The sequence below is a fragment of the Chenopodium quinoa genome, unplaced genomic scaffold (assembly GCF_001683475.1).
Source record: "Chenopodium quinoa cultivar QQ74 unplaced genomic scaffold, ASM168347v1, whole genome shotgun sequence".
Classification (NCBI taxonomy): domain Eukaryota; kingdom Viridiplantae; phylum Streptophyta; class Magnoliopsida; order Caryophyllales; family Amaranthaceae; genus Chenopodium; species Chenopodium quinoa.
The window spans coordinates 4,483,093-4,505,343 of record NW_018743389.1 but is presented as its reverse complement, the minus strand read 5'-3'; the positions used below and the strand labels follow the sequence as shown (position 1 = coordinate 4,505,343).

General features: G+C 35.0%; 1 protein-coding gene and 1 pseudogene across 1 annotated transcript; one reads left to right on the top strand and one right to left on the bottom strand.

Annotated features, from left to right (window-relative positions):
• Positions 1-8,609: 8,609 nt before the first annotated feature.
• On the bottom strand, positions 8,610-15,752 carry LOC110738463. Its single transcript, XM_021918870.1, has 2 exons — positions 15,377-15,752; positions 8,610-9,299 (listed from the first exon to the last, which is right to left on the bottom strand). Exons 1-2 carry the CDS (start codon positions 15,630-15,632, stop codon positions 8,959-8,961), a joined length of 597 nt encoding a protein of 198 aa, XP_021774562.1. The 5' UTR covers positions 15,633-15,752; the 3' UTR covers positions 8,610-8,958.
• Positions 15,753-18,465: 2,713 nt separating this feature from the next.
• Positions 18,466-21,248, top strand: LOC110738297 (annotated as a pseudogene).
• The last annotated feature ends 1,003 nt before the right edge of the window (positions 21,249-22,251 follow it).

The window sequence follows — 22,251 nt, the reverse complement described above, 5'->3', positions numbered from 1 at the left end:
TGTTGCAAGATTATGGTGGAGACGGAAATGATTATAGTGGGATTTTTGTACATGATGGTCCCTTCGAAGATGCTCAACAAAGCAATTGATTAGGCAAAACAGGTTACAATTAAATCTGGTTTTTGTTTAGTAGTAGCAACTCATAAATCTCAATGGGATGGTAGAATGGATCGCATTTTGAGATGCGACTGTTATCGCAAAAGGGAGGAACGAGATTTCAGTACAGCTATTCGGTTTGATACAAAGCGGAAAGGTTGTGGGTGTGAGTTCAGAGTAAAGGTTCGACAACACCAAAGTTGTGACGGTTGGGAAGTGAAGGGTTACTCTAAATGGGGGTATCACAACCATGAGATGATGGTATATCAAGTCGGTCATCGACAGTTAAGCGGCCTAAGTCCTGCTGCAAAACTAGTTGTCAAAGAAATGAGTGATGCTTAAGTGAAGCCTGCTAAAATATTAGCATTTGTGTTAGAGAAATTTCCTGAAAACCAGCCAAACCGAAGACACATCTACAACGTCAGAAGGAAACTGAGGTTTGAACGGTCAGAGGGAAAGAACCCTATACACCAGCTTCTACACCAAGCACAAGCACGTGGTTACCTGTCCTGCTCTAATTCTGATGCAGAGACATTCGAGGTGACTCATTTATTCCTTGTGCATCATGAAAGTGCTAGTATGATCAAGTCTTGGCCATCTGTGATTTTGATCGATTCAACATACAAGACAAGCAAGCACAAGTTCCCACTAGTTGAAATGATTGGAATTGCTCCAACGAACCAGAACTTTATGATTGGTTATGCAGTCATCAAGGATGAGACGGCTGTGAGTTATTATTGGGTGTTGGAGAAGTTAAGAAACTACATCGGCCCTAATGTTCAGCCATCAGCCATCGTCAGTGATTGTGAGGGAGGTCTCTTTGCCCCTATAGTGGAGTTGTTTCCAGAATCGAAGCATCTATTGTGCACATGGCACATTAACAACTGTGTGAAAGCCAAAGCCTACCTCATTTCAACAAGAATTTACATTCAGCAGAGAGATTGCTAAATGGTAAGTGGCGGAAGATCCTGCAAGCTACCATAGAGGCAGAGTACGATCGAGCCTTGGATAACTTCAAGGATGCGTATCAATGGTGTCTGGCAGTGGTAAACTATGTGATGCAGCAGTGGATACCTCACAGGGAAAAGTTTATCAAATATTGGACAAACCAATTTCTTCTTTTGGACATACTAATTAGTATTTGCGTGTTACAAACTAAAAAGATAATATCAAATTTTACAAACAAAATGATAATGTCAAATATTACAAACTAAAACGATAATGTCGGATTTTACAAACTACTATGATAATGTACAAAATGTTCTATAAATAAACTGCCAACATATCAGTAATCCCTCTTTGACGCCCGCTCCCACTGCGCAAGGGCCCGTTCCATATTATCACTAACAGCTCCGCCTGATACAGTCCTCATGTTATCCCTCTCCTGAAAGAGTCTCTGTCCCAGTTGCATCATCTTTCCCATCCACTACACATAACAAAAAAACATGAAATTCAATAACGATATATAATAATAAAAAAAAAAACACAAAAAAAAACACACAACAATAAATGTTTTATGAAACATTCTGCATCCACGGCAGTGGGCGGTGGCACATCATCATCATCTGCGTCGTCATCATGGTGGAGGTCTCTGATCAACCTTAGGTGCGAATACCGGTTGTACCATTCCATGTAGTGGTGGTCACACATGGGAGGCACCCCAGTTGGCGGCCTCTGCAGCTCCGCAGTCCATAGGCGGGCGACCATCGAAACTGCTCCCATGTGGTAATCATGCTTTCCGGCCATTGGACGATGTAATCCTTCGATGACGCAGATCGGACCGCCTTAATGGGCCGTGCTGGTGGAGGAGGGACAACTTGGACAAATCCACGCTGACGGAGACAACGCTGGGGCATGTACGCCTCTATGATCTCACGATACTGAATCAGTCTCGTGTAGAGGGTTCTGGGTACCCTATTAGTTTACTAGGGTTCTGGCCGAAAGGCATCCAGTTCACTTGCACATTTTTTCAAATTAGTAAGATTTATATAATAAATGCATCACAATATAAAATTAGAAATAATTTATACACTTTACCTCTAAGGGGGACATCCTGTCAAGCAATAACTGTATCGATTGGAGGCGGTCAACTTCTTCTTGAACCGCGGACTCCACACATAGGCACGTGACATCCCATCACCAATAGGAACCGGGTCACGGTGTGGTCGAAATGCAGGTTAATACTCGTATATCCAGGTCTGTAATAAAGTAAGACATCTAGTGATACCTACAGCGTCAGCCCGACTCGAGAATCCTAATTGGCGATACAAATACGCCAACGTAGCCGACCCCCAAGAAAACTGGCCTACTCTGTCGGGCTCACACGCGTCAACTATGTCGCGTGGCCTGAGCTTGTTTCCGCTCTTATCCGAAAACAAGGTACACCCGAGGAGAAGAAAAACATATGCAGCCAGTTGTGTGTCCATGCGTCCTACGTGCAATGGGGTGCAAACAAAGCTGCAAAACGGATACGGTCTTCACACCGCCATGATCCCAAACACCAAGCGCCCCAGTGTACAGCGCAGCCCTGTCCACCCCCAACAGCTCCGCCAGTAAATCTGTTTGATCTGCATCAGTCACAACAGAAAGTCGTTTTCCCTCTGCGCGAATCCCAAGGATGGCCTCGGGTCATGCAACATAATCGTCATCTCACCGAACGGAAGGTGGAAAGAGTTCGTATCCAGCTGCCATCGCTCAACGAAAGTCGTGATTAGCGTTGCGTCAATCTTATCGTGCATGGTGGCAGGAAGGTGACTTACTCTAGTGCCCTGCAATCGGCCGAACATCTCGTTCTCCTTCGGCCAAGTCTCAGCCCATCTACACAAAAAGTTACAAGCCCTTTCCCGGGTTTGGCATTTCAAAATGCCCATATCCAAAGCCCTCTCCTAGTACTCCCAGATACGGGTAGCTATGTATCCTAGAAAGATAGGAATCACACTCCCGTCTACAGGTCCCCCAGCCACCTCACCCTTCACCACCCAAGAATCATTAACGGCCCTCAATTGCTTTCTGCTTACCGTAGACACAGTGGACGCAGATGATGTGCCAGATCTACTAACAAATCCACCATCTCTACCCTTACGCACATCTACCCTATGTGTCTCATACATATCATCAAGCCTCTGGCTGAATGGACCGTAATCATCATATGGTCCACTCTGATCGTCCATCCTAAGCACCACATCCTCATCTACGTCCTCTCCTCCTCCTCCGCCTCTTCCTCATCACCATCATCATCTTCATCCTCCTCAGGATGGTGAATCCGTTCTCTGCGAGCCGAGGCCGAAATACCACGAGATCTAACGTGTCTAGGCCCCGAGCTCTCCATTGATTAGTTTCTACTTCTAATAACGTCCATACTCTTCCCCGCACCAGGTCGAAAATGCGATACCTAACTCCATTTAAATAACGAAAAATAATAGCAATTGTTATTATTATTATTATTTATATTAATAATCTATTTTTTTTAAGTACAAACAACAAAGACTAGAATTAACTAACCAAAAAAAATATCAAATAATAAAAAAAATAGGAACAAATTCACATAAAAAAATTTACAAAAAACTGAAAAGAAATATAAACAAAAAAAATACATAAAAATGGAAAAAAAAAAAAAAAAAATTAAAAAAAAATATAAACATAAAAAAAATTAAAAAATATAATAAAAAAATACAACAGAATTGAAAAAAAAACATAAATAAACAAAAAATATATATAAATAATTGAAAAATAAATATAAACATAAACAAAAAAAATCTGAAAAAAATAAAAAAAAAAAATATAAACATAAAAAAATTTAAAAAAAAATACAACAAATTTGAAAAAAAAATCTGAAAAAAAAATTACAAAAAACTGAAAAAAATAAACATAAACAAAAAAATTTAAAAAAAAAAAAAAACTAGTTGGCGTCCCAGCTAGACGCCGACCCCACGTCGGCGGCGACTGGGAAGGACCCTAAGGCCACGGCGGCGGCGCCCATGCAAGACGTTACCACCGTGTCCCTAGCGTCCCGCTCAGCCGATGTAGCCGTGGGGCTGGCGTCCTAGCCAGACGCCCCACCGCTTCGAGGTTTGTTTTTTATTTTTTATTTTTCAAATAAAAAATACCTTTCCACCGTGTGACCGCCTTTCCTCCACCTCCGCTGCCGCCAATTCCTTGCTTTGCCGCCTCGACATTGTAGTTTGAAGATTTTTTTTAGAGAGAGGTGATAAGAGAGTAGAGAGTAGAGAGAAGATGAGAGTGTGTGTGATTTTTTATTTTTTATTTTTTTTACATATAAGGTCAAAAGTGTCAATTCAACTAAAATTTGTGGGATTTATGTAGAGATTTACGGGCGATATTTAGCAATTCACTTAAGATGCTAGTGGGATTAGTAGTTTAATAAAAATTTTATAAGAAAATATATATGGTTAAAATTATTAAAAAGTAAGGGGTATAAGAGGAGATAAAAAGTGTATTAGGATTTATTTAAGTGTAGAGTTTTTGTTTTACAAAAAAAAAAAAAAAAAAAAAAAAGGAAAAAAAATCAGTGAAATTTTTTACTTGCTAATTAGAGCTTTACTATTTACTCCACATTCCATAATCATTGACATTATGTTAAGCACTCCTTCAATATTTTGTTTTTTAAGTGTTCTATTTTGACCGATTTTTTACATACTCCACTATATTAATTTAAACATAAGATAAAACAACATACAGTAGGCACCTGATCGTGTCTCCCCAAACACCAAATCCAGTGATAAGTACCTTTCGCGTTTTGATTAACGAGTTTGGCAAAGAGTTGAAAAGTCATGCAAAGTATCCTTAAGCCTTAACCATTTTTTCTAACCTTACCCAAAATGTTTTATTCCAAAAATATTCATTTCGTGTCTTTAAATCTAAAAACATTCATTCCGTGTCCTTAAATCTAAAAACATTCATTTCGTGTCCTTAAAACATTCATTTCGTGCCTATAACCATAAAAAACGTCCAACCTGATAATTTTGGTCCATTTTCTCAGTCCAATTATTGTTTGGTTGGATGAGGCATGAAAAGAGCTTTCCAACGATATATTATAAACCCAAATCCGACTTAAAATGAGTGAGATATGGCCAAAATACGCAAATTTTAAGGTGCACCATGGTGCACCTATTTCTAAGTGCACCATGTCTATAATTTGAACATTTAGTTTAAATATTTGAACAATCGCAAATTTTTAACTAAGTGAAACATCAAGTAAAAATATGTTCTCTCTTTTAAGTAAAAATATATCAAGTAAAAATAAGTGAAACATCAAGTAAAAATATATTTCTAAGTGCACCACCTCAATTGGGATTTAATATATGAACATTTAGTATATTTCAAATGAACATTTAGTACATTATAATGAACATAAAAGAATTTATAATAAATTAATATAATCTATTTTTCGTTAACAATTATATAAATAAAGTTTAAAACTATAGTTTCTGAAAAAGAACATATAAAATATGAATATGACACTGTTAGAATTTGAACATATAATTTTTGAAAATAAACATTGAAATTTTCAAATATAATCATTACACTATTTTATAATGAGCATCAATATATATGAATATGAAAATACTCGAATTTGAACATCTATTATTTGAAAATAAATATTGAAATTGAAATATGAACATAACACTATTTTATGATGAACAACAATTTTTTGAAAGAAGTTTACTGGCTTAGGATAATTCAATAGTTTTGTAATATAACTGAATATTTATTGCATATAAATTGAACATTACGTTATAAAATATGAACATATAAAATTGGATGTTCATGTTCATTTTTTGTGACGTGTTCAAATTTTTTTACAAAATGTTCATTTTTTTGCAAAGTGTTCAGAATTTTTTACTAAATGTTTATATTATATTCGTGGTGCACCTAATTCTAAGTGCACTATGGTGCACATAATAACTATTGGCCAAAATACTAAACCGAGCCCAAAACGAGCCTAGGCCATCCTTTAGTACAACCCAATGATTATATGGAGTCCAAGTATTTTATAGAGGCCCCATATGATCATATTCCTAACCCAAGTCAGCTAGAATCTTCTAAAAGGTTCTAATCTATCCTTCCCGAAAAGATAAAGGTCAAGAATTTGAGATTAAATAGAACTCTTATGATAATCCTTAATTTTTCAGAAGATGTTCGGATATATTTTGCATAGAAATCCCATCAGAATCCAAACTTCGTACGAACTTCGCTATCTTATGAAGCATCGCACATCGACAGGTTCATCGCGCCGCGATAATCCTGTCACGATGCGACAAAGGCCATCGCTACGCGACAAGCTTGTCCTGGCGCGACAAGAAGTTTTATCATAGTTAGAATTTCTGATCTTCTTCCGATCGTTCGACTCTCTTTTTTCCCTATAAAAAATAGAGGTCGTTTTTCCTGATTCCAGATCAACGGGAAACAACATACAAAAAAACATCAATAACACACGACAAGAATTCGAGAGAGAATTCCTAAACCCATGTCCTTAGCCTAAACACATCTTAGATACATCCCAATCACTCACCATACTTCCTTTGCGTGATTCGAATACTCTCAAACCATACTCGACGTTGTCTTCGACCTTGACGTGAAAGGTTGATATTTCTGAGGGTTTAGACCCAAATCTATAGTACTATTCCTATATAATTTAGTTTATTATTTAGTTTATTGATTTTAATTTCTTGAAGTTTACTAACGTGTGTATTGTTCTTTATAGCAAGAAAGTCGAAGCATCAAAGTAAGTAATTTAATTACTTTTGAATAGAAATCATGTTTAGGATAACGCTTTGATTTTTTTATTAGTAACATGCAAGGATTGTTATTAATCTGTTTGGTATCATGTCTAGGATCTTACTACTTACGATGTTCTTATGATGATAATTATGTTAATTATATGTCGCTTAATTATTAATGATTTATTGTCATTGTTTGATCACGCCCCTTTTTTGCAGGTTTAAAGGGAATTTGTAATTGAAATCACGCCTAATAAGATAATTAATAATTGGATTTAGGTTTAACATGATTTTAATTCAAGTGATCACCAATATTAGATTTAATTGTGCATTAATAATCAACCAACATAGATTAAACAGGTTTAGAATTAATTTGATGTATGTATGTTGATCGAAAAGCGCGCATGAATATCAATAAGAATCAAGTAGAGGCCTATTTTAGGGCGGGTTAAAACTCTTATGAAAGTCAAATTCGTACCATCATCCCTGAATATCCAGTCATGGTTCCAGACCACTATAGAGTTAGCAATCTCTGTGATTGTGAATGGGGTGTAACCTTCACAATCGTGAACGGTTTACAAGTTCCTAAAACCTGTTGGCGACTCTTTTTCTCTAACTTCTTTTCCTTGAAGCACCGGCATGCCTAAAAACATAACCCACAATAGGGTGAGACAAAAATTCCCTACACATAGTTATTTAGGCTTTTTTTTTTTTTTTTTTTTTTATAAAAAAAATCAATGTATAAATCATGATTATTGACATTATTATAATCTAAATATATTGATTATTGGAGATATTTTGCAAATGTCAACTGGTTTAGTTGATTAAAATCTTAAAATTGATACATCAGTCAAATTTATTATTAGAATCAATCAAATTAGGGCATTTACAAAAAACGAAAAGAGGTACTTTTAAAAAATAAATTATGCCCTTGTTCGTTATAGAGGACTACAAATTAAAGTACAACGTTGATAAGATATACTCAAACAATTTTTACTAGACCTTGCATGATCATAAATTTTCAAGTATACATTACAACTATTAATACCCGAGTAATGCTCGAATTTTAATACAAAGTACATGGTTAAATAAATTGGAATTAATATTAAGAGCTATTCAACTTTTTTTTTTTTTTTTTTTTTTTGAAAGTAAGAGCTATTCAACGTAGGAAACACTTTGTTGTTCATACCATATAGCTGACAAAATTTTAACTCACCGTTAATCACATATTGATTAAAAAAAAGTAAAGGAAAATTGTTTTTGCATTAAAATATAACTATAGCTTGATACATTTTGAAGAAAATTTAAAACCCACGTGGAAATTATTTATCATTTACTTCACCATTAGCCCATCTCTGTTGTTGTCTAGAAAATCATCTAGTAAAACTGTTATACCAAGTGGCACGGTCATGTACTCATGAATTCTCTTATTATGTGATTAATCTTAATCTTTCTTTCAAGGAAAAAAAAAAGTGGCACAATGGTCCTCTCACAAAGAAAAAAAAAAAGAGATTTTTGGAATTTAATTTTAAAAATAAATCAATTTATAGTTTTTGATTGGTCAAAAGGTAGGATTTTATACCACGTGGCTCGTACAATGGTGTAGGTGATATTTTTCGGCTTTTATATCATCTTCAATTTTTATCTCCAATGAACCGAGTCTAATTTATACTATTGATTGTTGTAATATTTTTTTTTTTGATGATTTAAGTTTTATGTCCATAAGGAGATTATTTGAGTACGGATTAAGTATTATTATAAGGATATCTTCCATGCAATCAACAACGAATAACTTTCTATTTTCTATCATGTTGTATGGGAATAATCAAGTGCACGCTACTTCATGAAGCATACACCGCATCTAACAAGACAGCATGCTTTGCTTCCTTTCATGTTACCAAATAGGCAATATTCATAGATGCATCAACCATGGAAAAGCAAGAGAGGGGGGACGTAGAGTGTTCAAACACAGGTCATACTAGGGGACGCCGAGGGGTTCAAACACTAAAATACAGGCTAGGTGGGGGTGGGGGGGGGGGGGCGAGGTGTTCTAAACACATGCCAGTATATGCCACACTAGTACAATGTAATAATACAGTACATCAATGAACATTTCTTGTTACTATTTACATTTTCCATCTGTACTCGACACTGTCTTCCCCTTCCTCTCAGATCCAACATCGGCAGGAATGATCAGGTTGTCAAAAAGTTTACTACCCAAAGATTGCTCCATCATAAACATGTTTAGCACATCCTCTGGCCTTTGATACGTGGTTGCACTTAAGTTGAATTCATCTTGGGATTTCGACACAGACCTCAGCCTTTGTATCTCTAATTGTGTAGAGCTCAACTCCTTCTCAAGTTTAGCTAATTTAGTCTCAAACTCCTCCACCTTACCCTTATGTGAGTCGGCCTTTTTTCCTTGTACTGATCGTGAAACAATATCAATTATCGGACCACCCCCTACACATGAAACAACACATACTGAGCAATCTAACAGTAATGATTTAGAGTAGTCTACTTGTATAGTTGTATGTGAGGTTTCATGACTATCAATTAAAAACTTAAATCAATTGGGGCCGCTCTTTTGTCGGTTAGCCATCACTTCTGCAGCGGCTAATTTCCTACATTTGGACATTGGTTAGTACAATTGAAGCTCAGGTTAGTCTTGAAAGCTATTTTGTACTCAGTGCAAGAAATGAGACCGGAGAGTGAAAACTACCCTTTCACAAGATTGTTAAGCTTCAATTGTGTGAAAACGAAAACAAAAGCATAACTTTAATTCCCTAAACTCCTGTCAGCTAGACTTCCTGCACAACTTCCCTTAGAGAAGTAAAGAGATCAGGTCAAGCACTTTACACCAAAATACAGAGCTAACTAGTTGCTTGCACTGTCACACACATAACAGCCAAAAGTTGTCTCATACAGTAATACCATAAGTCCATAAGCATTGCAAATATCAGTTTTCCAAGCTAATCCATCAACTTAGCAAAATTGCAACTCAAAAAATAGCTTTTAGAGTTTTATTTAACAATGGTCTATGGAAACCATCGCAGAAATGTTTACCTATGTGAACAGTTGTATACCAGCAGTTCCCAACAAATAACTTGCTCATTGCTCGTGCTTGTTCGTAGCTCGTCTACTTTTGACCAAACTTTTAATGCATGATAAAAGTGATGAGTACATCCAGATTACCTTATATAGATAAGTAGATAACTACTCCCTCCCGTTCCTAATTGTTGGATACATTTTGAATCTTTTAGTGGGAGAAAAGTACCTAACGTCTTATTCCTAACTATACAAACTTATTCATTCACATTATCAATCTTTTAGTGTAAACCAACAATAAAAAGTACCTAACATCTTATTCCTAACTATACAAACTTATTCATTCACATTATCAATCTATACTTGAAACTTGCTACAATTATCAAATTGACGAAAAGATTAATACCCACAAATTGCTCCACCACTAAAGATCTTCAGTACATCCACTATCATTCAATTCAAAGTTTGCACCAACAACTTGGTATCTTTGATTAAAGAGCTATTCTCGTAGAGCTTAACTTGTTTTCCGATTTAGCTACTTTAGTCTCCAATTTCTCTACTCTTTCCTCAAGAGAATTGGCCTTTTTTTCACTGATTGTGTAATCAAATCAATAACTGAACCATCCCATACATATTAAAAAGAACTCCTAATGTATTACTAAATCGTCACTGAAGAGGAATTCATCAAATTTCAAAATTCCAATCTATAGAGGCCTAACTTCAGTTGGTTAGTCAGCTCACCTCTTTCTCGGCTAGCTAATTTTCTACATTTGGAAACAGTTAAGTAGAATTGAGGTTCGTTATTCTTTTCAAGGAAGCTGTTTTGTACATGGAGCTCAGAAGAGAGTATTTTACAAAGTGCACTTCAATAAATTTATTAAGCTTCTATTGACGGGAAAAAAAAATGAAAACAAAGGCATCATTTTGAATTCCTTAGACTTCCTTTCTGCTAAATTTCCACTCCTAGAAGTTTTACCATGTTTTGAAATCGATTTCAGAACTTACTCATCTGTTAAATAACAGTTCAAAAGTGAAGGTAATGAAGGAGTAATAAAAAGCAAAAACGTTTAGTTATGAAATCCATTTATGCAGTTCAAAGATAATAATGAAAATCAAAGGTATGTTCCGATTTACTGAAAACAACTGAACTGAAGTGAACTGAACTATAGTGCTGAAATGAATTGTTTATGAGAGAAGAAAATTAAGAGCCGAACTGAACCTGAAGTGATTGGAGCTGAACTGAACTGAATTGAAGTGAAATGAACTTAAGCTGAACTGAACAGGCCCTAAGTAGTACTATCAATTTAAGAAAGTCAATACCACAAATAGAAAGACATTATTCCTTCCGTTTCATAATATTAGTCCCATATACTATTTTGGGCGTTTCAAAAATATCTACCCATATTGAATATGTTTCATTTTTAACTTTATTTTGTTGAAATTAATTTGTTGTGGAATGATGACATGACTCTAAACTTCCGTGGTTAATCTTTTATTATGCATCTATATCATATCTGTTTCGGGGTTTTTTGGATGTCCTACGGGAGAGTTACAACCCCAAGACTAACCTCTGGACGCCTGTACCTGCAAAACAACGGAGACTCCTGTGGGTGGGAGTTCCGCCTCCGACAATCAAGTTAGAACGTGTTCGGAAGTAAAGATGCGGAAAGTAAAGGGGATCAGGCTCCTCTTGAACGGGGAGTGATCATCCGACTGTCTGAGACAGTCTCAATATCCGAGTCTTAGCTTTCAAAGAGTTCAATTAATGATGGGGTTAATACACAGCAATTAATGTACACGTGTGTTTTTGGAATATCTGAATGATGTTCCTTAGAGGGAACATCTTCCTTTTATAGGGTCTTGAAATGTGTGTCCAGTACTAGGTTTTCAGAAACTTAGGACTGACTAGGCTTGCCTAGGTATTTGGGCCCTTAAAGACCACTTTCCTAGTTGGCATTCTGCCTGCCACGTGTCGTGGCCTGATTGGTCCACCTTGGACTTCTCACAAGGTGACACGTGGCGGGCTCTGGTTGGTCCACGTGGATGACACGTGGCAGAGTTTAATTGGTCCACGTGGCAGGAGAAATCAAGTGCACGCTACTTGTATAGTTGTATGTGAGGTTTCATGACTATCAATTAAAAATTTAAATCAATTGGGGCCGCTCTTTTGTCGGCTGGCCATCTCTTCTGCAGCGGCTAATTTTCTACAATTGAAGCTCAGGTTAGTCTTGAAAGCTGTTTTGTAATCGGTGCATAGAAATGAGACCGGAGAGTGAAAACTACCCTTTCACAAGATTGTTAAGCTTCAATTGTGTGAAAACGAAAACAAAAGCATAACTTTAATTCCCTAAACTCCTGTCAGCTAGACTTCCTGCACAACTTCCCTTAGAGAAGTAAAGAGATCAGGTCAAGCACTTTACACCAAAATACAGAGCTAACTAGTTGCTTGCACTGTCACACACATAACAGCCAAAAGTTGTCTCATACAGTAATACCATAAGTCCATAAGCATTGCAAATATCAGTTTTCCAAGCTAATCCATCAACTTAGCAAAATTGCAACTCAAAAAATAGCTTTTAGAGTTTTATTTAACAATGGTCTATGGAAACCATCGCAGAAATGTTTACCTATGTGAACAGTTGTATACCAGCAGTTCCCAACAAATAACTTGCTCATTGCTCGTGCTTGTTCGTAGCTCGTCTACTTTTGACCAAACTTTTAATGCATGATAAAAGTGATGAGTACATCCAGATTACCTTATATAGATAAGTAGATAACTACTCCCTCCCGTTCCTAATTGTTGGATACATTTTGAATCATTTAGTGGGAGAAAAATAGTCAAGTGTAAACCAACAATAAAAAGTATCTAACGTCTTATTCCTAACTATACAAACTTATTCATTCACATTATCAATCTATACTTGAAACTTGCTACAATGACCAAATTGACGAAAAGATTAATACCCACAAATTGCTCCACCACTAAATCATTAAATTCAAAGTTTGCACCAACAACTTGGTATCTTTGATTAAAGAGCTATTCTCCTAGAGCTTAACTTGTTTTCCGATTTAGCTACTTTAGTCTCCAATTTCTCTACTCTTTCCTTAAGAGAATTGGCCCTTTTTTTCACTGATTGTGTAATCAAATCAATAACTGAACCATCCCATACATATTAAAAGAACTCCTAATGTATTACTAAATCATCACTGAACAGGAATTCATCAAATTCCAAAATTCCAATCTATAGAGGCCTAACTTCAGTTGGTTAGTCAGCTCACCTCTTTCTCGCCTAGCTAATTCTCTACATTTGGAAACAGTTAAGTAGAATTGAGGTTCGTTATTCTTTTCAAGGAAGCTGTTTTTTACATGGAGCTCAGAAGAGAGTATTTTACAAAGTGCACTTCATTAAATTTATTAAGCTTCTATTGACGGGAAAAAAATGAAAACAAAGGCATCATTTTGAATTCCTTAGACTTCCTTTCTGTTAAATTTCCACTCCTAGAAGTTTTACCATGTTTTGAAATCGATTTCAGAACTTACTCATCTGTTAAATAACAGTTCAAAAGTGAAGGTACGGAAGGAGTAATAAAAAGCAAAAATATGAAATCCATTTATGCAGTTCAAAGATAATAATGGAAAATTAAAGGCCTGTTCTGATTTACCGAAAACAACTGAACTGAACTGATTGAGGCTGAACTGAACTGAATTGAATAGAGCTGAATGAATTGTTTATGAGAGAAGGAAATTAAGAACTGAACTGAAGTGAAGTGATTGGAGCTGAAAACTGAAGTGAAATGAAATATAGCTGAACTGAATAGGCCCTAAGTAGTACTATCAAATTAAGAAAGTCAATGCCACAAATAGAAAGACAATACTCCCTCAGTTTCATAATGTTAGTCCCATATACTATTTTGGGCGTTTCAAAAAGATTTACCCATATTGAATATGTTTCATTTTTAACTTAATTTTTTTGGAATTACTTGGTTGTGGATTGATGACATGACTCTAAACTTCTGTGGTTAATCTTTTATTATGCATCTATATCATATTCATTATTGCAAAGTGCTACACACTTTTCCAGTCAAATTCTTTACACAATACTACTTATCCAGCCAAAGTAATTCTGCTTGCTACTAGTGGTTTATTTTTTTTTTTTTTTTGGAATAGGTTGCTACTAGTTTAACTCTTGAGTGAGTTGAGTCTTGACCCAAATTTAGTAGTAACTCTAGTAAGAAACGTCATTCATATTTAACAAAACCTTTGAAACGTGCCAAAAATCGATGAGAAAAACCACCCGAATATACCTGCAAAAGACTTTAAGACTCATTTTGGTTCAACTTATCTGAAATATGTAATTTAATTTTGTCCGGAATTTTCTACAAAAAATACCGTAAAATTTTGATTTTTTGACAGTCACATGACTCACAAGTCACAACTAACTCTCGTGCTATTCCTAGATTTAATAGCTCTGCAAAATAAAACTTCATAAGGTGCTCCTGACTGTGAAATCAATATTATCACTCCCAATAACTCTGACTCCAAAAGTTTTCAATAATAAATTCCCAATGACAGCAAGATTTCACCAAGGAGAAAAACCCACACCAATTCTATAAATTCCCAAATTATGAGGCTATAGCATACACCATTATTGCCACAATCTACATCAACTAAAATCAAACTTTATCTTTTGTGTTTAGTTCAATCATGCGGATCATCTCATGCCTCAGTTTTTCTTTGTAGAGTACTAGAGTGTTAAACTATGCATCCTTAATTAAATTGACCAATGTTACTCGGACTCTTTATTTCACCTCAAGTACCTGTGTCAAACCCTCGGCATTTGGAAGTGGTTAAAATAATTAGACACTTCATTTTAGTTCAAAACCATGAAAATTGTTCACAAAATGGCTAAGTCGGACAATTGGACACTACCCGTGTTGGACATGGGTACCCGAGTCCAAGTAGCATAGAAATTGACCCTAATCATATGACTTAACCTTGAAACCAATTTCACTTTAATAGTCATTGAATTATCACTAGTTCATAACCAAGTTCATGATAGACTCATTACAGTTAACATGCAATTATCAGGTGTAATGTTTTAAAAATTTAAACCCTTAAAAACATCAATATTATTACCCGAACTTGGGTACTAGACCTACTCCTGTAACACAATTAAGAACTTTCTATGATTTTGGTCCAAAATGAAGTGTCAAAGTGTTCATACCCATGTCGAATGGCCGAAGATTCAACACGCGTTCAATTACTATAAAATAAATGTATAATTACTTAGAAAAAACTTACCCTAAACCATTAATCAAACAGCATTAATCTACTAAAAACAATTTTTTAAGCAGAAATTTGCAGAAGATTAACAAAAAAAAAAAACAACTATCAATATACTATACTTTAAACTAAAACGACATATGATCAAGAAATTTAATTATTAGCAACAGAAATTCCAAAAAAAGAAAATAAAAGAGCAGGAATATACCATATGATCGGGCGATATAAAGGGCGCTGTTTTTGGAGACATTGAGGGCAAAACTGCTAAGGTTGTCGCGAACTTGATCATCGGACAAGTACCCGTGAAAGTCCCGTGCTTTAGAGGCGGCGGCGGCGGCGACAGGAACGGTAGAATCACGAAAAAAACCGTAGGTTTTCCGGCAGATATCTGTCGCCGGCGTTATGTCAGGAGTGTTCTGTTTGACGGCATCAATGGGTGAATAAATCCACTGCCAAATTCCCATTCTTCACTGTTTGTTGTTCTCTGCTTTCTTACTTATCAACTACCGTAACTCCGTAAGTACTCTATGACGAGTTTATTCATCTTTGAGTCAAAAGACAGTCATAGTTTATACTTTTGCCTTTTTGTTTTGTCGGGAGTACTTTTTTTTTGCCTCGTTTCAAACTAGATAATTTCTAAGCCAGGCTCGATTTTAAAAATTGTTGGTAATTTAAATTAAAATATAGTATCTAGATGTAATTGAAAAAGCTCCTAGGCTAATAAATAATTCTACAAAAATCTAAAAGAAAAAAAAAAATAAGTAGAATTTAGGAGGGAAAATTTTCTCCAAAAAAACCTCTACTTTAGTATAGGTATAGGTATATAGATATTTTGGTCAAACCTTTTAAAAGGAAGAAGTTCCAATTCACTTCGTATCTCTTTAATAAATAATATTCCTTTTGTAGTAATTGCAATACTAGAATATCTATCAAGTTTTCAGAAAAATTATAAGGTGGGAAACCAATATAAGATATTTTATATACTCTATCCGTTTCGCATTAGTTGCAACAGTAGACTTGGTTCATAGTTTAAGAAAATTATAGATTAGGCTTAAGCTTATATTATAAAGTATTATTATTAAGAGATAGAAATAACATAAATGTAGTTTGGGTGGGGTTGGTAGGAAAGAGAAATAATAAAATATTTGTGAAAGTGGGGTTAGTCGGAGAGAGAAATTATAAAATAATGGTGGATCATTTCCAAATATAGTAGTGTTGCAACTAATATGAAACGGCCGAAAATGGAAAGTGTTGCAACTAATGCGAAATGAAGGGAGTAGTTAGTAAAAAAAAAAATAATAAAAAAATAGTATAAATGGGATTAATAAGAGAGAAAAGCAATAAAACATAAGTGAAAGTGAGGTTAGTGAGAGAGAGAATAATTAAATAATGTAAGGTTTTTATCAATTATGAATTATGGAGGTGTTGCAATTATTATGAAGGAAAAAAAAATTTTGTGGACCAGGTTCATAATAATATTATTATGGATCAACACGCACATTTGTTAGGTACATGGTAATTTTTATTATAAATAAATTAATATAAATATGTTATATCATCATTATCTTTTATGTGAATATATATATAGATATACTTCCTCCGTTCTTTTAATATCACATCACTTGCCTTTTAGGGAAGTTTCACAAATATTACATCACTTCCATTTTAGGACAAAAAATATCTATGTTCACACTGCAAATACCCAACATACCCTTACTTTTTATTTTATCTTTACATTACATGGACAATTTTGTATTTTTATGTTTCTCTCTCTTACTTTTTCCCACTATTAAATTTTGCCTCCAAAACCCCTATGATGCAATAAAAAAAGAACGGAGGAAGTTTATATTTTATCTTATACAATTCTCTAACCTTATACAACATAATTATATTAAATAAAAAAGAATTGATATATCTTTTACACAAATATTTGTATAGTTATAAAAAAACATTAATTTTGATTATTTTCTACATCAATATTTATATCTAACTTATCTTTCGTAACCCTTTATTCTGATCAAAATTTGTCAACTATATTTTTAGAACTCCTTTTTTTTATTATAAAAAACTAATTATAATGATTTAATAATGGTTTTGAAAATTACTGTACATGCACGGAAATTAACCTAGTTTAACACCTCACTCAGTAGTTAGTACTATTCGTTTTATTCACAGTTAAAATAAAAAATTTTACTCATGTTTTTCCTCTCCTTTTGATTTTATCTCCTTACCACTCTTTGAAACTCTCATAAAAATAATTATGAAAACCACTGTCTAGTAGAAAAATATTTAGGTTCTACAGTTCTATATACGATTGAGCTTTATTTGGGGCCCTTATAAGGACTTGTATTGATGTGCTGAATTGCTGATACATGATTTTGAGATATGATTTCCATATATAAATCTGAATTTTTTTTTTGAAACTATATAAATCTGAAATTGCAAGGCATGAAAATTGATCAAAAAGTATTATTTCAAGTTGTGATTAGGATTTTTGTTATTAAAAAAAAAAAAACAAAAAAAAAAGGGTTGTGATTAGGATTTGAGAGGCAGAAAATTATATCCTGCAATTTATCCTTTGACAAATCCTTATCCTATATGGACTCAAATTTCGTTCCATTAGGTACACACTCCACTTTTCGTTGTCATCATGTATGCAAAAAACGTTGTTACCATGGAAATGGCTGATGAGCAATCAAATTCGATGGTCCCTGGAAAGAAAATTCCTTATTTGTGCGTGGTGATACCCGGCGCGTTAGTATGTTTCCTAATTTTTGGACTAGCAATGTTCATTGTGGCTCATTATGCAAATCAAGTTCAAGATCGATATGGAAATCAAGATCAAGATCGATATAAATTCGAGGTTGATTCTTTTGAGGCGAAATTATCAACTATGATGATCTCGAATAATGTTACTAAGGAGCCCAAATTTGAGTTTGGATCTCAATGTAACTCTTTCCCTAGATAACAGGTTATCGTTGCTATTTGAGTCATTCTTGGTGTTAATTACTTACGAAAATAACAATTATGTCCTCTCCTCGATAAAGCTTAATTCTTTTTATCACGAAAATATTCTTAGCCAGAAGAAGATCATGCAGATTGGGATGGCAGTTCAAAATTATACAAAAAAGGAACACAACTTCGATTTGGAGTTCACCTTAAATATTGTAGGTCAATACCGTACCAATACACACTTTTCAAAGAGGCAAGTGCCGTTTCAAGATTTCTTGCAAAGGCATCAAAATTGTGTTACTTACTTCATCGTCAAATATCACCTCCGGATCTATGCTTGGTGGGCCAATCCTTTGCAAATAGGCTCAAAAACTAACTACCATTTAAAAATAAAAATAAAATAAAATAGGGTTTGTTTAACGAGAGTTTATCTTTGATTAATTTTTTTTTTTTTGTTTTTTTTTTAACACTTATTTTTAATTAGTTTGTTCAATAGAATGCTACAAGTATATTGTATTGGAAATATCCATTATGGCTTGATTTGTTTTACAACTAATGTGTGAGTCTATCCCTTTATGTTGAGCCTTTTTTTTTTTTTTTTAAAGTGTTTCATTTTTTTTAGTATTAATAATTTGAAATATAATGTTGAATATCGAAGAGAATATACAGAGTAATACCCGAAAACTACGTATAATGATGTTTTTTTTTTTTTTTACGAAGAGATGAGATTGAATAGCATTTCAAGAGTAACTGTCTTTTAACCAACTAAAATCATACACTACTGTCAATATGGACTCAAATTTCGTTGCAAAGTGGGATTGTTTTCTCTCGATCTTTCTCTCATTTTCCTTACTGCTGCTGCTGCTTGTGCTTGTGCGCTCTGATCTGAAGATTGGGAGGCCTCCTTGCTGCGATAAAGCAAATGTCAAGAAAGGCCTCTGGACTCCAGAAGAAGATGCTAAGATACTTGCATATGTATCTAACCATGGAGTCCGTAATTGGACTCAGGTTCCTAAGAAAGCAGGTAATATTCGGTGACTTTGCCTTTCCTGCACCCCCTCACTTAGTCACTCACTCAGGGAATGCTTCTTAGTAACTTAGGTTTAATATCGGAAAATAATATTTTATTGCAACACGTTATCAACTAATCATAGAGCTTTGCCTAGTTTCTAATTGTGAGAATGTGCTTTGTACATCAGGGTATCTTGGTGGACAAATGAGGGTTTTTCAGGGATATAGAGAAATAATATGGAGGACATTTTAACGAGGGAGCCCCGGTTCCTCATTATGAGAAACGCTTTTGTTTCTCATAATGACATTTTGGAAAATAATGTGATGTTTTTTACTGGTGGAACCGCGTATGTATCATGAGTGGGAGCCCTAGATCTTGACACATACCCCATGAGAAACAGAGAATTACCCCATTTTAATGTTTACTGGAGCTTTTTGCCACATATCATGTTATGAAAAGTGACTTAAATTAACATTAATTTATTATGGAATTCCAACAGTTCCCCTTAGGAGCTATGAGAGGGGTACATGACAGTGACGAGTAAAAATCTTTTTATTGTGTGTTATGCAGTAAATGGCTAATGTTGTTATATGTCATTTTATCTGCTCATGCTGTGTTTTTAAGATCTTAATAATATGCTTTGTTTTGCTTAGGTTTTTGATGTTCTCTTTTACTAATTATTAAGGATTTGTGCATAATAATGAATTAGTTGCTTTATAGGACTCAATAGATGCGGTAAGAGTTGCAGGCTTAGATGGAATAACTACCTGAGGCCTGACCTTAAGCATGAAGAATTCACAGAACAAGAAGAGTAGCTCATCATTCAGTACCATGCAGCTATAGGCAGCAGGTGCTTCTTCAGGATCTTTTCTTTGATTTTAGCATGCATTAAATGCACAACATTCTATCTCTTACTGATTCTTGTCCATAAATGTCAGAAACTTCATCCTTATTAAGTCTATTGGTCTGTTATTAAATTGGTACAGGTGGTCCTTAATTGCAAAACATCTAACAGGAAGAACAGGTAACGATGTGAAGAACTACTGGAACACCAAGCTGAAAAAGAAGCTTGCTAAAATGGGTATTGACCCTGTTACTCATAAACCCATCTCAAAAATCCTGTCTGATTATGAAAGCATCAGCTATCTCTCAAACAACCACCAAATCAGATCTCTTAACCAAAACATAACCAATTCTTTCTCCTCTCAATGTAAGATATTGCCATCTGATAATCCAGGAACTCGGTTCCAAGATGTTACATCTTTTAACCATTATATCTTAGAAGAAGTCTCGCCTTCATCCTCATCGTCCTCTACATCATCAATCTCAAATGGACAATCGAGCTCACACCTGCTGGTGCCAACTGCAGCCTACAGCTGGGGACAGAAAAACTTTGTTGACCCTCTTCTAGTTACTGACATTACAGAGGAAGAGCACAACTACGAGTTTTCTAGCAGCAGATTCACCGCCCCAAATCCTGGAGAAATCATCGCAATTCCAGCTCATTGGTGTAAACCACTCAAACAGCAAGGTTACAGATGACAAGTTTGGGATGCCAGACTGTAAAAGTGAAGCTAAGAATACTATAACAAGCAGCTGCTATGACTACGAGCCTTCGTCAGTGAACTCCTTTGTTAAGACTCTATTGGATCGTGACAACGAGATACTGTTAGATTTTCCTGCTTTTGATGACATCTTAGACTACTAATTTTGAACAAATTGGCCCTTTTACTTTTCTTTCATTTTTTTTCTCGGAATTAGGCTACTGATTTAAAATTGTTGGAATTTCCCAGCTTTTAATGCTGTTTTTTCTATCTAACTGTAATAAGCTAAATGGCTTATTCTGTTCGGAGCGTGCCCAGGTGATATCTGATAGAAACAGGGGGTGTTTATATCAGGGTAAATTCTTCTTTTCGCGTGTAAAAGTAAGGGTAGTTATGTCAACATCTATTGGACGGAATTCTGCTGTTATATGGGCGATAAGTGGACAAAACTAACCATGGTTAGTTTTTGTCAGCCTCTCACACCCTAGGCTAATCAATGGGCGGCAAGGCAAGCAAAACTCAAGTTAAGAGTTTCATATGCTTCCCTGCCAAGCACATGCATCACCCTCTAGGCCTTATTCTTGTGGCCAGATTACCGCAATCCTATATTTTGCACCTTAAGAAAATTAGTTCTGCACCTATTAAGTTCATGCAATCGTACAAATAATCATGACATCTTAATATAACATTTAATCTTCCAGTGACAAACAAAGTTGAGAAAATAACCAGAATCCATAACACCTTTAACCCTTTTTACCTCCAGAATGGAGTAAAACTATCAACCAACTAAAATCCGATAATATACAAAAATGAGTTGAATGAACTTAGACGATCAAAACTTTTAATACAGTAAACAAGACTCAAGGCATTATTTAACAATTATCATAGAGTTTCATCTGATTTGCACAACAATGGAATTGATTAGCTGCACCATGCATCATTTAAAGATTAAAATCTAAGCTGATTTTTCTGTTTGATCACAACAAAAAACACTGACCTATACTACATAAGTACATAAGGGACCAAGCCTTTGTACAGAGCTTTCACGCAAGTACAAAAGAATATCATGTACAAAAGAATATCATTGTACAAAATCAGTAAGTCATCTTCTCCAAATCCTCATCATGCCAAAGTACTGCATTATTGTAGCAAGCACGAGCGATAGAAAGAGGAAAGCCACAGTACTACCAAGTGCTACTGCCAAGAAAATACCCTGAAAATAGACAAAGGTTATCAACCACAAACCGTTTGGAAAAAAAAAAGAAAAAAAATATATATATCTTACTATTGAGGCATGAGCCATGACATTGTACACCCCCACACAATAAGAGGCGTATTGCCCAAAAGTGGAAACGATTTGTAACATGACTGACAAATCATGCCACCTAAAAAAAAACACAAAAACAACATGAGTTAAGTTCATTCAGTGTCTTTTTTATATCCCATCATGGAAAGAAATCTTCCACGCAAGTACAAAAGAATATCATGTACAAAAGAATATCATTGTACACAATCAATAAGTCATCTTCTCCAAATCCTCATCATGCCAAAGTACTGCATTATTGCAGCAAGCGC